Here is a 16,887-nt window from a genome sequence, read left to right as displayed (position 1 = left end):
CTTTGGAAAGAAGAAGAAGGGTGCCCACTGGTTCTGTAGTCCTACAAAAACACCATTCACTCTAACAAGAGAGTGGCATGCACCACCCACAGTAGCCCAGGACAACAAGAAGACTAGAAAGGGCACACTCCAATGGGACTGAGAAATAGAGTTAAATCAGATACTGTAAATCCAAGCATATAATTGTCACTTTAACCATTTAGGCTCTCAGAACATCAGTGCTCTATGTATTCATTATACAGCCTGAATTGATTGAATGCCACATCTGTGAGTGAGTCTTGTGTTCGGAACTGAGTCATTGCTTAGTTTGTATCTATGGGCTTAAAAATACATTAATTTTTTTTCATGATATAATTTGGTTTGGGAACATGTCGGGGAACCCATCAGATTGAAGAGAGATCCACATTTATTTATTTATTCAATTTGTTCAATTTTTATTATTTTATTTATTTACATTGCAGTCATTGCCCCCCCAGGTCATCCCCTCACACAGTTCCTCATACCATTCCTCCTCCTCCTTGCCTCTGAAAGAGCGCTCTCTCCTTCACCAGACCTTCCACTTCCCTGTGGCCTCAAGTCTGTGGAGAATTAAGATCATCTTATGCTTGACCAGGAAGACCTCTGCTACATTTGTATCAGGGACCTCGGACTGGCCTGTGTATGCTCCTGGTTTTAATTGTGGAATGGTGTTTATCAGTCATGAGGTCATTTGATGTATTCTGATAACCACTGGTTTTATTTCATTAGGAATCATTTCAATAAAGATGGAGCCTGGAAACCACAAAATGGTAACAGAGTTCATTATTTTGGGGCTAACTGAGGACCCCACCCTTTGTTGTATCTTATTTGTGTTGTTCCTGGGTGTGTACCTCACTACCATATTGGGCAATATCAGCATAATCATGTTGATCAGAAGAAGCCCTCAGCTTCACACCCCAATGTACCTCTTTCTCAGCCACCTGGCCTTTGTGGACATTGGGTACTCCAGCTCAGTCACACCGGTCATGATTGTAAGCTTCCTGAGAGAGAGAACTGCCATCCCTGTGGCTGGCTGCATAGTCCAGCTTGGTTCTGATGTGGTCTTTGGAACTGCTGAGTGCTTCTTGCTGGCCGCCATGGCCTATGACCGTTATGTGGCCATCTGCTCACCCCTGCTCTACTCCACTCTCATGTCTCCTAGAGTCTGCTTCACCTTACTGGTTATTTCCTATGTGGGTGGATGTATGAATTCTTCATCATTCACTAGTTGTTTGTTGAGTCTGACTTTTTGTGGACCAAATAAAATCAACCATTTCTTCTGTGACCTCCCACCACTGGTGGAACTTTCCTGTACCCATGTTTATGCTGCTGAAATGTCTCCTGCCATCTCAGCAGGCTCTATCATTGTCATCACCCTGTTTGTAATCATTATTTCTTATGCCTACATCCTCCACTCCATCCTCAGGATGCGCTCTACCGAGGGCAGGCACAAGGCCTTCTCCACCTGCACCTCCCACCTCACTGCAGTCACTCTGTTCTATGGGACAGTTACATTTGTTTATGTCATACCAGAGTCAAGCCACTCACCAAACAAAATTAAAGTGGTGTCTGTGTTCTACACAGTGGTGATCCCCATGCTGAATCCCTTGATCTACAGTCTGAGGAACAAGGAGGTAAAAGAGGCCATGAGGAAATTGATGGCAAGAACACACTCCTCATTTTGAACAATAGTTAATGTGCTTAAATAAATGTTTAAATAACATGTTTTAGAGGAACATGCACAGTAGTTATATTTGTCTTCTTAAAAAAATCTTTTGAATATATTGTAGTATTATGTTGATTAATGATGACTCATTTAATACTTTTTAAAGAGTTCAATAAATTTGATCATCTGCACTAAAATCTGGACTCAAATTATATGTAAATATCTCATGGTTCTGATACCTGGATAATGTAGATTTATTTTTTTAATTCTGTATATTTTAGGCAGTCTATAATTACAGGTTACTTTTTTATATGTTTAGCATTGTTTTCTCAAGATGTTAATTATTATTTTGGAATAGTTAGTAATAGTAGATAGAGTCTGTTCGGCAGTCTATAATTACAGGTTACTTTTCTATATGTTTAGTATTGTTTTCTCAAGATGTTAATTATTATTTTGAAATAGTAATAGTAGATTGAGTCTATTCTCTGGACTAAATGAGATAGCTTATTTTCTCTGTGACTTCTTTCCTTCATTGAAAGTTTCCTCACTCTGTATATCCATCACTGAAATTATCTACTCCATCTCTTCTGGCACCATCACTGTGAACACCATTTGTCATTTCTCCCTTTTTAGTCTACCCTGCAGACATGATCCACTGGAAAGAAACACAGGGCTTTCTCCAGATGGACCTCTGTTCTCACTGCAATCATTCTCTAGTATGAATTGATTGCCTTCACTCTTGTTGTTTTACCCAGCTACTTTATGGTCAAAAACAAGGTGGTTGCGTGCCACATAGTGATAATCCTCATGTTGAACTACCTCATCTATGGCCTGAGGAACAAAGATATAAAGCATTTTTTAAAAAATAAATTTAACAACTTTACTAAAAAAAAGATAAATGTACAGATTTTAAGCATTTTTGCATAAAAGTATATGAATACATTTTTGTCAGTACTTGATTTTTTTAAAGGTTTGATAGTGTGCATTAAAATATTACTAGTTACAATGAGCATAAAGTACATGTTAAACAAGATGTAACCTGGAAATAATCAAAGTTTTCTTGGTGTGTAAAGATTAAGCATAATGGTTTTACTTTTTCTTTTCTTTTTGGCCTTTGTTTTTTCTTGAAAGTAGGTTTAAAGAAGGCAACTATTAGAATAGATTCATAGGATATGTTTGTTTGAATTAAAGATAACATTTTCCCCATTAATTCATTTATTTAGTCTCTTTACATACTGATCACAGCCCCCTTCCTCTAAATTCCATCCTTATAAGCCCCTCCCCTCCCCATCTCCTTTGAGAAGGGGGAGGTTCTCCCTCCCCTGGGTACCAACCTACTTTAGCACTTCATGTGACTTCACGACTATGTGTATTCTCTTTCACTGAGGCCAGACTAGGGTAGCCCAGTTAGAAGAACAAGATCCACAGGCATCAAGAGACTCAGGGTAAGCACCTGCCCCACTTTCTGCTCCAGTTTTTGGGGACCCACATGAAGACTAAGCTGCACTTCTGCTATATATATGTGGGGGACTATGCATACTCTTTGGTTGGTGGTTTAGTCTCTGAGAACCCCCATGGTTCCAGGTTAGTTGACTTTGTTGGTCTTTTGGTGGAGTCCCTATCCTTTCTTGGTTCTTCAGTCTTTCCCTCAACTCTTTCATATGACTTCCTGAACTCTGTCTAATGTTTGGCTGTGGGTCTCTGCATCTGTTTTTCTTAGCTTCTAGGTGGTATCTCTTAGAGGACAGTTCTGCTAGGCTCCTGTCTGTAAGCAAGACAGAGTATTATTAATAGTGCCAGGGATTGACTTTTGCTCACAGGATGGGTCTCAATTTGGCCAGTCATTGATTGCCCATTTCCCCAGTCACTGCTCTATCTTTGTCCCTGCACTTCTCTTAGGTTGAAGGTTTGTGAGTGGGTTGGTGTCCTATCCATCCACTGGGAGTTCTGCCTGGCTACAGGAGGTGGAAACTTCAGGACTGATGTTTATTTAAAAACATTTATGTAGTAGTTTCATTCTCAGAACTTGCCAATTGGGAGGGACTGCTGGGAACTCTCAGGGCATAGGTAGTAAGGTACTCTATGGGAACAATTTGGTTCCAGCCCAGAGAGAGAGAGAGCCTGGTTACTGCCATCAGGAATCAGGGCCTGCCCTCAGATGCCTGAGCACCCAGAACAGCCTCACAAGCACTTTTCCCTGAACCCATGGGTCAATCCCCCACTGACTATCCAGGGAGAGACATACTGGAACTCTCAGGGAATAAGTAGCAAGATGCTTTCTGGAAAAAGGTCTGTTCCAGAACACACACACACACACACACACACACACACACACACACACACACACACACAGAGAGAGAGAGAGAGAGAGAGAGAGAGAGAGAGAGAGCCAGGTCACCACCATCAGGTGTCAGGGACTGCCTGCAGACTGCTAAGCATCCAGAAGAGCCTCAGAAGCACTCACCCACCAGAGCCTACAGAAACAGAGCCCAGTCATCACCATCAGAACTAATTGCCTGCCCGCAAAGGGTCAAACACCCAGGAGCAATCTCCCTCCTGAGCCCACAGGCCCTCAAACCCACAGGAGAGGCAAGATCCAGTCAGAGACAACAAGATCACCTAACATCACAGATAACAAGATGGTAAGAAGAAAGCACAAAAACATAAGCAATGGAAACCAAGACAACCTGGCAACTTCAAAACCTAGTTCTCCTACCACAAAAGTAGTAGATTTCTCAACACACCTGAAAAACAAGATATTGACTTAAAATATATTTAATGAGGATGATGGAGATCCTTGAACGTGCTTGAATAACTTCTTTAAACAATTAGAAGAGAACCAGGAGAACACACGTAAACAAGTAGACACCCTTAAAGAGAAAACACAAAAATTACTCAAAGAGCTATAGGAAAACACAACCAAACAGATGAAGGAATTGAAAATGGAAATAGAAACAATGAAGAAATCACAAAAAGAGCCAACCCTGGAAATAGAAAAACTAGGAAAGAAATCAGGAATCATAGATGCAAGCATTAACAACAGATTACAAAAGATGGAAGAGAGAATCTCAGGGGCCGAAGACAACAAAGAAAACAACACAACAATCAAAGAAAATGAAAAAAACCAAAAAGTTCCTAACCCAAAATATTCAGGATATCCAGGACACAACTAGAAGACCAAACCTAAGGATAATAGGGGAGAAGAGGGTGAAGACTCCCAACTAAAAGACCTAGTAAATATCTTTAACAAAATCATAGAAGAAAACATCCTTAACCTTAAGAATGAGATGACCATGAACATACAAGAAGCCTACAGAACTCAAAACAGATTGGACCAGAAAAGAAACTCCTCCTGACACATAACAGTCAAAACACCAAATGTTCAAAACAAAGAAAGAATACTAAAAGCAGTAAGGTTAAAAGAAGAAGTAACATATAAAGGCAGACCAATCAGAATTACACCAGACTTTTCAACAGAGATGATGAAAGCTAAAAGATCCTGGACAGAAATTATATACCCTAAGAGAACACAAATGCCAGCCCAAGTTACTATATCTAGTAAAACTCTCAATTACCATGGATGAAAAAAACCAAGATATTTCACGACAAAACCAAGTTTACATGATATCTGTCCATAAATCCAGCCCTACAAAGAATAATAGGTGGAAAAATTCAACACAAGGAGGGAAACTATAGCCTAGAAAAAGCAAAAATAAAAAATAAAAAAAAAATCATGCAAGAAAACCAAAAGGAGAAAGGCACACAAACATAAGTCTACCTGTAACACCAAAAAAAAAAAAAAAAAAAAAAAAAAAAAAAAAAAAAAAAAAAAAAAAACCAAAAAAAAATAAACACCAAAAAACCAACAATCACTATTCCTTAATATCTCTTAACATCAATGGACTCAATTCTCCATTGAAAAGACATAGATAATCAGAAAGGATACTTAAACAGGATCCATCATTTTGCTGCATACAGGAAACCCACCTCTGAGAGAAAGACAGAAACTACCTCAGAGTAAAAAGGCTGGGAAAAAAACTTTCAAGCATATGGTCCCAAGAAACAAACTGGAGTAGCCTTACTATAATGAATAAAATATATTTTCAACCAAAAGTTATCAAAAAAGATAAGAAAAGTAACTTTTCACTCATCACAGGAAAAAAATCTATCAAGATAAACTCTCAATTCTAACCATCTATGCTTCAAATACAAGAGTACTCAAATTCATAAAAGAAACCTTACTAAAGCTCAAAGCATATATTGCACCATACATAATAATACTGTGATACTTCAACACCCCACTCTCATCAATGGACTGATCCTGGAAGCAGAAAATGAACAGAAACACAGTGAAACTAGTAGAGGTTATGAATCAATTGGATTTAGTAGACGTCTAAAGAACATTTCACCCTAAAACAAAAGAATATATCTTCTCAGTGTCTCACAGTACCATCACAAAAATTGACCATACAGTTGGTCAAAAAACAGGCCTCAACAGATATAAGATTATCAAAATACTCCCATGAATCCTATCAGATCACCATGGACTAAGACTGGTCTTTAATTACAACAAAACAACAACAAGGCCACATACACATGGACTCTGAACAATGCTCTACTTGATAATGTGGTCAAGGAAGAAATAAAGAAAAAAATTAAGGAATTTTTAGAACTTAAAATAATGAAGACATAATATACCCATACTCATGGGATGCAATGTAACCAGTACTAAAAGGAAGACTCATAGCTCTGAGTGACTGAGAAAAGAAACTGGAGAGATCATACACTAGCAGCATGACAGCACACCTGAAAACTCTAGAACAAAAAGAGTTTTCAGGAATTGGACAAATTTCTAGAGAGATACCAGGTATCAAAGTTAAATCAGTATCAGATAACCATCTAAACAGTCTCATAATAGGAAATAAGAAATAGAAACAGTCGTCAAAAGCATCCCAAGCAAATAAAAATCATGGTTAAGTGCAGAATTTTATCAGACTTTTATAGAAGACCTAATACCAATACTCTCCAAACTATTCCACCAAGAAGAAACAGAAGAAACATTACCCAACTCGTTCTTTGAAGCTACAATGACACTTGTACCTAAACCACCCCAAACCCTACAATGAAAGAACTTCAGAGCAATTTCCTTCATGAGCATCGATGCAAAAATACTCAATAAAATTCTTGCAAAACTGAACACAAGAACACATTAAAATGATCCTTCACCATTATCAAGTAGGCTTTATCCCAGGGATGCAGGAATGGTTCAATTTATGGATATCTATTAATGTCATTCACCATATAAACAAACTCAAAGAAAAAAATGATCATTTCACTATGTTAAAACTCTTGGAAAGAGCAGGAATCTAAGGTCCATACCTAAACAAAGTAAAAGCAATATACAGCAAACCAATAGCCAACATCAAACTAAATGGAGAGAAACTTGAAGCAACCCCACTAAGATCAGGTACTAAACAAGGCTACCCACTCTGTCTCTATCTGTTCAATATAGTACTAGAAGACCTGGTCAGAGCAATTAGACAGAAAAAGGAAGTCAAAGGGATACAATCTGAAAGGAAGAAGTAAAAATATCAGTGTTTTCGGATTGTCTTAGTCAGGGTTTCTATTCCTGCACAAAACGTCATGACCAAGAAGCAAGTTGGGGAGGAAAGGGTTCATTCAGCTTACACTTCCACAGTGCTGTTCATCATCAAAGAAAGTCAGGACTGAAACTCAAGCAGGTCAAGAAGCAGGAGCTGATGCAGAGGCCATGGAGGGATGTTCCTTACTTGCTTGCTTTCTCTGGCTTGCTCAGCCTGCTTTCTTATAGAACCCAGGCCTAGCAGCCCAGGGATGGCACCACCTAAAATGGGGTGGGATTCCCTCCTTGATCACAGTTGAGAAAATGCCTTACAGCTGGATCTCATGGAGGCATTTCCTCAACTGAGACTCCTTTCTCTGTGAAAATTCCAGCTCATGACAAATTAACACAAAACTAGACAGTACACAGATGATCTGATCCTATACTTAAATGACCCAAAAAATTGCACCAGAGAACTGGTGATAAACAACTGATGAACAGCTAATAAACAACTTCAGCAAAGTGACTCAATATAAGATTAACTCAAATCAGTAGCCTTCCTATACTCAAAGAACAAACATGCTGAGAAAGAAATTAGGGAAAAGTCACCCTTTACAGTAATCACAAACAATATGAAATACCTTGGTGTGACCCTAACTAAGCAACTGAAAGATCTGTGTGACAAGAACTTCAAAATCTCTGAAGAAGGAAATAGAAGACCTCAGAAGATGGAAAGATATTACATGCTCATGGATTTGAAGGATCAACATTGTAAAAATGACCATCTTGCCAAAAGCAATCTATAGATTCAATGCAATCCCAATCACAATTCCAACTCAATTCTTCATAGAGTTAGAAAGAGTAATTTGCAAATTCATTTGTAATAACAGAAACCTAGAATAGCAAAAACTATTCTCAACAATAAAAGAACTTCCCTGAGAATCACTATTCCTTGACTTAAGCTATATTACAGATCAATTGTGATAATAACTGCATGGTATTTGTACAGAGACAGGCAGGTAGATCAATGAAACAGAATTAAAGACCCAGAAATGAACCCACACAGCTTTAGACACTTGACCTTTGACAAAGGAGCTAAAAACTTTCAGTGGACAAGAAGGACAGCCTCTTTAATAAATGGTGTTGGTTCAACTGTCAGTCAGCATGCAGAAGAATGCAAATTAATACATTCTTATCTCCTATAGATCAAGCACAAGTGTATCAAAAACCTCCACATAAAACTAGGTACACTGAAACTATTAGAAGAAAAAGTGGAAAATAGTTTAGAACACAGAGGCACAGGAGAAATTTTCTAAACACCAATGGCTTATGCTCTAAGATCAAGAAATGACAAATGAGACCCCTTGAAATTGCAAAGCTTCTGTAAGGCTAAGAATACTGTCAAGAAAATAAAATGGCAGCCAAGAGAATGGGAAATTATCTTTACCACTCCTACATCTGATAGAGAGCTAATATGCAATATATGCAAAGATCTCAAGAAATTAGACCAAGGAATCAAGCAATCTTATTAAAAATGGTGTAAAGAGCCAAACAAAAAAGCACCTAAAGAAATGTTCAAAATATCTAGTCATCAAAGAAATGCAAATCAAGACAACCCTGAGATTCCACCTCACACCAGTCAGAATGGCCAAGATCAAAAACTCAGATGACAGTAGATGCTGGTGAGGATGTAGAGAAAGAGGAACACTCCTCCACTCCTCACGGGATTGCAAGCTGGTAAAACCACTCTGGAAATTAGTCTGGTTTTTCCTTAGAAAATTTGACACAGTATTACCTGAGGACCCAGCTATTCTACTCCTGAACATATAGTAAAAGACACTTCAACATATAACACATGCTCCATCAAGTTCATAATAGCCTTATTTATAATAGTCAGAATCTGGAAAGAACCCAGATGTCCTTCAATAGAGGAATGGGTACAGAAAATGTGGCACATTTATACAATGGAGTACTACTTAGCTATTAGAAACAATGACTTCATGACATTCCTAGGCAAATGGATGGAACTAGAAACTGTCATCCTGAGCTAGGTAATCCAATTACAAAAGAACACATATGGTATTCACTCACTGATAAGTGAATACTAGCTAGCCCCAGAAAGCTCTGAATACCCAAGAATTCATTCATAGACCTTATGAAGCTCAAAAAGAAGGAAGGCCAAAATGTAGATGTCTCAGTTCTTCTTAGAAGGAAGAACAAAACATGCACAGGAGAAAATATAAGGTCAAATATAAGAGTAGAGATTGAAGGAAAGATCATTCAGAAATTGTCTCACTTTGGGATCCTACCCATTTGCAGTCACCAAACTGAAGCACTATTGCTGATGCCAAGAAGTACTTACTGGCAGGAACCAGATAGAGTTGCCTCCTCAGAGGCTCTGCTAGAGTCATACAGATACAGCTGAGCATGATTGAAGCTAACCATCAGACTGAACACGAGGATCCCAATGAAGTTGGAAAGAAAGGACTGAAGGAGATAAAGAGTTTGCAACCTCATGGGAAGAACAACATTATCAACCAACCATACCCTCTAGAACTCCCATGGACTAAAACACCAACCACTGAGCACACATGGAGAAACACATGGCTCTAGCTGCATATGTATCTGAAGAGAGCAGTGTCTGGCATCAATATGAGAAGAGGCCTTAGGTCCAGTGAGGGTGCGTTTTCCCAATGTAGAGGAATGCCAAGGCACTGAGGTGGAGAGGGTGATTGAAAGAAAGTTCACCTCATGGACATACGTGGAAGGGGAAGGTAGATGGGAGGGGTGCAGGGGATAACAGTTGAAATGTAAATATAGAGTATCTAATAAAATGTTATACAGTAGAGTTAGGAGGAAGAAAATTGAAATCAGTAATTATGTAATTATATTGTAATCTCAAAAAAATTTTAAAATATAGAACAAATTCTCTTCTGACCTTCCTGTCTTATGGTACTACTGTGATTGTGGCAAGTCTGAAGCTTTCATTATTCAATCATGGTTAGAAAAATTACTTTTTTGTTTAGTTTTTTATTAATTATATAAAATTAGTCTTCCTTCATCTTTTATATTGATGATAAAAATATAAAATTATTATATGTAATGCATAAAATAAATAAAATATTTTAATAAAAAGAACCTGCCAATTGATGTGGATTTCATTTTTTAAATCAAGAGCCTACTTCCTTATATGCTCTAACTTATGCTCTACTTAAAATTTTCCATTACCAGCTTTCTCTGTGCAACCAGAGCTGTCCTGGAACTCACTCTGTAGACCAGGCTGGCTACAATCTCAGAGGGATCCACCTACCTCTGCCTCCTGAGTACTGGGATTAAAGGAATGTACCACCACTATCCATCAGCAATTCTCAGTTTTAAACACATGTAATCTAATTGCGAGGAAATCAGATCTGTTATATTCTATCTATCTATCTATCTATCTATCTATCTATCTATCTATCTATCTATCTATCTATCTATCTATCTAATCTATCACCTAATCTACCATCTATTCGTCTATCATTTATCCATTCATCTGTCCATTACCAATCTATCTACCATTTATTTTATCTATCATCTATCTGAGATAGTAGTAATTTACTTTTATTAAAATTCCATAAATGCCATCTACTCTTGCTTAACCTAGCCAGTAGATTTAGAAAACTATTATCTGTACTCACAGCATATTAGATCTCATCTTAAGGTGGCTAACTTTTATTACCTCATCTATTCCTAACAATAACCCAGTGAATAGGACTTAGTTTTCATTAAACATAAGTGACCTGAGGCCCCATATAAGTAAGTAGCTAGCCCATGGCGATACAGCTCAGAAGATAAGTGACTGTCATTTGATTCCAGAGGATTTTGATTCCCCACATACCATGTTTTTTTTCAACTTTAATTTTTACAGCAGTTCTATTATGACAAAAATCATAATTTCTCAGTATTAGAAAGTTCCAATGGTTTGTTTGACATAGATATAATCTCACTTTTGTTTTAGGCTCTATGAACTTAATCTATGACATAGAACACCCTATCACATGGACAACTCTATGCTTACTTGGAACTGAAAAGCATTGCTAGAAAGAACTTTGTATCAAAGCCTCTTAGTGGTGAGATGTTCCCTAGCTACTAAGACCATTAGCCATCTCTTCTCATTGAGTGTACATCTTACATAGAGGAATGGATAGAAATGTACCACAGAAAATGAGGTTCATTTACACAATGGAATACTACTCAGCTATTTAAAACAATGACTTCATGAAATTCTTAGGCAAATGAATGGGAACTAGAAAATATCACACTGAGTGAGGTAGCCCAATCACAAAAGAACACACATGGTATGCCTTCACTGATAAGAAGATATTAGTCTTAAAGCTTGGAATACCCAAGATACAATTCACAGGCCACATGAAGCTCAAGAAAAAGAATTGAAACTCAATTCATCCTTAGAAAGGGGAACAAAATACTCACAGGAAAAAATAGGGAGACAAAGCGTGGAGCAGAGACTGAACGAAAGGGCATTGAGAGACTGCCCTACCTGAGCCTCCATCTCATTTACAGTCACCAAACCCAGACAATATTGAAGATGCCAAAAAGTGCATGCTGACAAGAGCCTGATATAGCTTTCTCCTGAGAAGCTCTGCCAGAGCCTGACAAATACAGAGGCAGATACTCACAGCCAAACTATTGGACATATCACATGGTCCCCAATGGAGGAATTAGAAAAATGACTGAAGGAGTCAAAGGGGTTTGCCACCCCATAGGAAAAACAACAATATCAACCAACTAGAACCCCATAGTTCCCAGGGACCAAACCACCAACAAAAGAGTACTCATGGAAGGACCCATGGCTCCAGACACATATGTAGTAGAGGATAGTTTTGTCAGGCATCAATGGGAAGAATGGCCCTTGGTCTTGAGAAGGCTTGATACCCCAATGTTGGGGAAAACCAGGGCAGGGAGGTGGGAGTGAGCATCCGTATAGAAGCAGGAGGAGGGGAATGGAATAAGGAGTTTCTAGAGGGGAGACCAGGAAAAGGGATAATATCTGAAATGTAAATAAAGAAAATACGCAGTAGAAGAAAAGGAAAAAAATAAGGTGATGAAGAAAAGATGGGGAAAAAAGGCAGATGTGGCACAAAAGAGGGAATCAGTTGTTAGAGTTACAAAGGGGAGCAGAGTTAGCAGAGAGTGAAAGACATAGGAAAAAAGAATCTTAAAACATTTTGTTGGAAAAATGTCAGAATGGTATCTAGTACATTCTATAACAATTAAAAAAACCTAAAAAGCTGACTATCTTAATATGATATATTAAAAATTTTCTATAATTTCAAAACTAGGACTCCAAGTTTCACACTGGCTTTGTGATCTTGATATTTTTGGTGTGTGCCAAAGTTATAGCCTCTGTCAAATTAGGTTTTAAACCCAGTGGCACCAACAGTTCAAACCAGATGAAACATTCATTCAGTTAGTAATTAGTTTGTTAGTTATTTTCTTTCATTCATATCAGACTTTTATCCAAATTTACTGCATTTAACGATCCAAGTGAAAATTAGACATTAGGAGAAATGGATACCACTGTGGCTATTTACAATGTTTTCAGCATTCATTGGAGAAAACCAAACCTTAACTATATATTTACCAGTGGGCTGAAAACATACACAGTGTCCTGCGGGGCCATAGTTGTGATCAAGAGTTTGAGATTCAGTAAGGTTCTTTAGAAGTGGCTTAACAAAGTATGGATTGTTATGTGCAACGTAAAGCAGATGCTCCACCAGTGACCGGTAAAGGGTTATTGCAAGTAGGAGTTCTGTGAGAGAGTCTTGAGGCAGCAGAGTGTGGGCATGTTCAAAATTTTCAAAAGAGAGAAAATACCATGAGGAAAAGAGAAGGAGAACTAAGGCTACACCTAAGATCTTAAAAATATTTTATTTTTATTTTAAGAATCTTATTAATAAGGTAAGAGGTTTCATACATATTCCATGTTGATTGTTTCTTTGCCTTCTTATATCTTGCCTCCCCCTTCCTTTTGTATCATTTGGGGCCCAATAATTTTCTTTTCAGTTTTTTCTTCTCTATTTCACTTCCATAAAGCTTCATTTTTCCCAAGTCTCCTGGGCCTTTTTCTAGTTAAAGGCTACAGTCTTTTGAAGTTTTGATGAAGAAAATAATTTATTCGGATATATGGCTATGGTAATTATATATAGCGTGACTTGGAAGATAGGAAATTCATTATTGATTGTATACATTAAGTATCTTCCAGAACAACAGATTATGTATATATGCACAAAATACATTGATATACACATTTACACACTTTATACATATTTACTATATGTTCATACATTTATTACAATATTTAAATATTTAATACAAATTATATATATATATATAATTTCATTTTAATTATACATACAAAAGTGTTATACGTGTATATTTCCCTAATTATATATGCATTTATATGTATGTGTGTATAAAAGAATAGGGAGATTAAGGAATTGTCTCAGGCAAATACAAAGTCTGTAATGTAGGTGAACAACTTGAAAATACTGATAAGAGTTGATATTGTAGTCTAGAATTCTAGAGTTCCAAAACCTTTCCTTTTTCAGAGAACCTTAGGCTTTTCTCTTAAATGACTAGACAAGGGAAATCTAATTTAGAGTTTTGTTTTTGAAGACTGTCAGTTTAAATGTCAAGAATGTCTTAAAAATAGTATCAAAGGTAGATTTGGACTAGTGTCTGACCAAGCACCTGGGTACCAGAGCCTTATTGAGTTGATGGCTAAAGTTTATCACCCCATTGGAACTATTAATGATAAGCTGACAGTGAAAGAGTTTGGCCAAGGCTGAAGCACTGACAATGAATACAGAGAATTAAAAAAAATCTTGTCTTCCAAACATGCAAATTTTATAACCAAATGAAGGAGTGTGGAGAAGGCAGATAAATTTTTCTCATGCTTCAGGATCCAGAAAATGATTGAATCACAGAGTCCCATACTAGAGAAGACCAAACTGGAAGTCAAAGAAAGGAAGGAGAATGATTAATGAAGTGGTGGCCATCAGTGAATCCCGGTACATAAGATTCTCAGGAGGAGCTGGGGCATGACTCAGTGATACAAACCTCAGTTACCAGGCTCTAGGGCTTCATTCCCAGAACCTCAAAGGAAAATAAAAGGTTTTCAGGCGAGCAGGTTAATCAGGGAGTTTTTATCCTTTTACTTTTTCATCAGAAGTCTGCTTCTTTTTCCAGGTCAGAAACCAGGGAATGAGATTAGAATGTCATGAATCTCACAATACAAATTCCCAGTGATCAATAGTACTCCAGATTAAACAAAACAAAGCAAACAACAAAGCCAAAAAAAAAAAAATAACTTCAGAAACAAACTCCAGTGTTTAGGAAAAACACTTGTAAAATAAAGCTGAAAACAACTCCATCAATTTTACTTGTCATTTTCTTCTAAAATTATTCTCAGAAATGATTACTCTTACTATGCATGTTTCAGGAAAAGCAGCTGTTGAAATCACAGATACCCTAAATCATTTACATATTCTATAACTGTAATTTATAGCGGATGACTACTTTTGAAAACAAATGACTGCAAATAAAAATAATTTTCAGAAAATTACTTTCTATAAAAATAATTATTTTATTATTTATGAGTTTATTTAAATTTACAAATTGTAACTTAGTATGAAAATATGATTTATTAATTAATTTCTGAACATCTATTCTCTGCAGTTGCTAAAAAGTTTCCAAGTGGCTAATCAGGACATATACTTTAGCCACAGGTATTTAGCTTCTTTTTGTTTTTGTGTCTGTAGAATGTTATTACTATACCAAATCTTACAGCATACCAGACATCACTTAAAAGAATATTTTCCTACTAAGCTGTCTCTTCAGAGCACCCTTAATTTCGTTGTTCCTGAGGCTGTAGATGAGGGGATTCAACATGGGGATCACCACCATATAGAATACAGACACCACCTTGTTCTGGTCTGTGGAGTAGCTGGACTTGGGCATTGCATAAATGAATGTGATGGTCCCATAGAACAGAGTGACTGCAGTGAGGTGGGAGGTGCAGGTGGAGAAGGCCTTCTGTCGGCCCTCAGTGGAGCGCATCTTCAGGATGGTGATGAGGATGTAGGTGTAGGAGACAGCTATCACAAACACTGTGACTATAATGACAAAGGCAGAACAAAATGAGGCAGGAACTATGGGGACATCACCACCTGAACAGGCTAGCTCAATTAAAGGTGCCAAATCACAGAAAAAGTGATTGACTCTATTTGGTCCACAGAAGAGAAGAGGAAAGAAGGAAAAAAGAAAGGAGGAAGCATTAAGAAACCCACCAATATAAGATCCTACAACCAACTGGATACAAACTTGAGTGGACATTTTGGTGGAATAAAGCAGTGGGTTGCAGATTGCCATGAAGCGATCATAGGCCATGGTGGCCAGAAGGAAGCATTCAACTGTTCCCAAAAAAGCACCAGAGCCAAGCTGGATGGTACATCCAAGGTAAGAGATTGTGCTTCTTTCCACCAGGAAGTTGACAAGCATATTGGGTGTGACAGAAGAAGAGTAAGCAATGTCAACAGAAGCCAAGTGGCTGAGAAAAAAGTACATGGGGTGATGGAGCTGGGAAGAGACTCTGATGAGAAGGATGGTGCTGAGGTTCCCAAACACTGTCACCAGGTAGATGCACAGGATAATGGTGAAGAGGACGACTTTGAGGACTGGGTCATCTGTTAATCCCAATAAAATGAACTCTGTCACTGCAGTGTGGTTTCCATCCTTCAGGAAAGCCATGGGGCAGTGTAGCTCCTGCCATATGAATCCAGTACAGAAAAAGATTCATAAATATGTAGTATCATTCTCATTAACTTGTATATGGATGCTATTATATATTTTATATAGACATATAATATATAATATTTATATAGAATATTTAACTGTATACAATGTATATATAATACTATTTATACTTGTATATAATTAAATGTTATTAAATGTGCTCAAAGGGCCTTAAAGATTTCAAAAAAAATCATAAGTAGAACAAAGTGATTATAACATTAAAATATTATAGGGCTATATGTTAAAGATTAGAGGAAGCAGTAATATTTCCAGAATGCTTACTGAATTATCAGACCAGAAGTTAAATGTCACACATAGAGAGTTAAATTACATATATATCCAGAAGATAATACTACATACTTTCATTTCTTCTATTTTATAGGCAAGGAAACAGAATTTGAAAATGTTAAACTACTTACATCAGTTCCCACAGGAAGTGGATCAGGATATCAGATTTAGGCAGTCTGAACTCATTTCATTCATTTTGGGTTTGTATTGTAAATGAAATTACCATTCCAATTAAGCAAACAATAGTCACAAAGATGCTTACTAAGTGCGAACAGTTGGTTAACTCTCCGGCCTTCTAATACACCAGCAAGGTGCCTCCTTTGTTGTCTAGCTCACAATGTCTATTGGTTAATAGAGACCACGTTTTAGAACAAAATTTAAACTGAAAAGTCAGATATCTTTCATAGAACATGGGCAACCTAGAGAGAAACTTAAAAGTTATGAATAAAGTCATTATTTACAATTTTAAAAATATTTT

The 16,887-nt window shown here is 37.2% G+C and overlaps 2 protein-coding genes across 2 annotated transcripts; one reads left to right on the top strand and one right to left on the bottom strand.

Annotated features, from left to right (window-relative positions):
- Positions 1–764: 764 nt before the first annotated feature.
- Positions 765–1,703, top strand: LOC308417192 (olfactory receptor 5P4-like; the record flags this gene model as incomplete). Its single annotated transcript, XM_080912347.1, has 1 exon — positions 765–1,703. The coding sequence occupies one exon, from the start codon at positions 765–767 to the stop codon at positions 1,701–1,703; it is 939 nt and encodes a 312-aa protein (XP_080768473.1).
- A 13,428-nt stretch (positions 1,704–15,131) lies between these two features.
- LOC308417184 (olfactory receptor 5P50) lies at positions 15,132–16,076 on the bottom strand (the record flags this gene model as incomplete). The annotated part of the gene is made up of 1 exon (XM_080912340.1): positions 15,132–16,076. The coding sequence occupies one exon, from the start codon at positions 16,074–16,076 to the stop codon at positions 15,132–15,134; it is 945 nt and encodes a 314-aa protein (XP_080768466.1).
- Between the last annotated feature and the right edge of the window lie 811 nt (positions 16,077–16,887).

This window comes from Micromys minutus, assembly GCF_963924665.1.
Source record: "Micromys minutus genome assembly, chromosome: 2".
NCBI classification, from domain to species: Eukaryota; Metazoa; Chordata; class Mammalia; order Rodentia; family Muridae; genus Micromys; species Micromys minutus.
The sequence above is the reverse complement of the archived record's forward strand: the minus strand, read 5'-3'. Positions and strand labels throughout refer to the sequence as shown.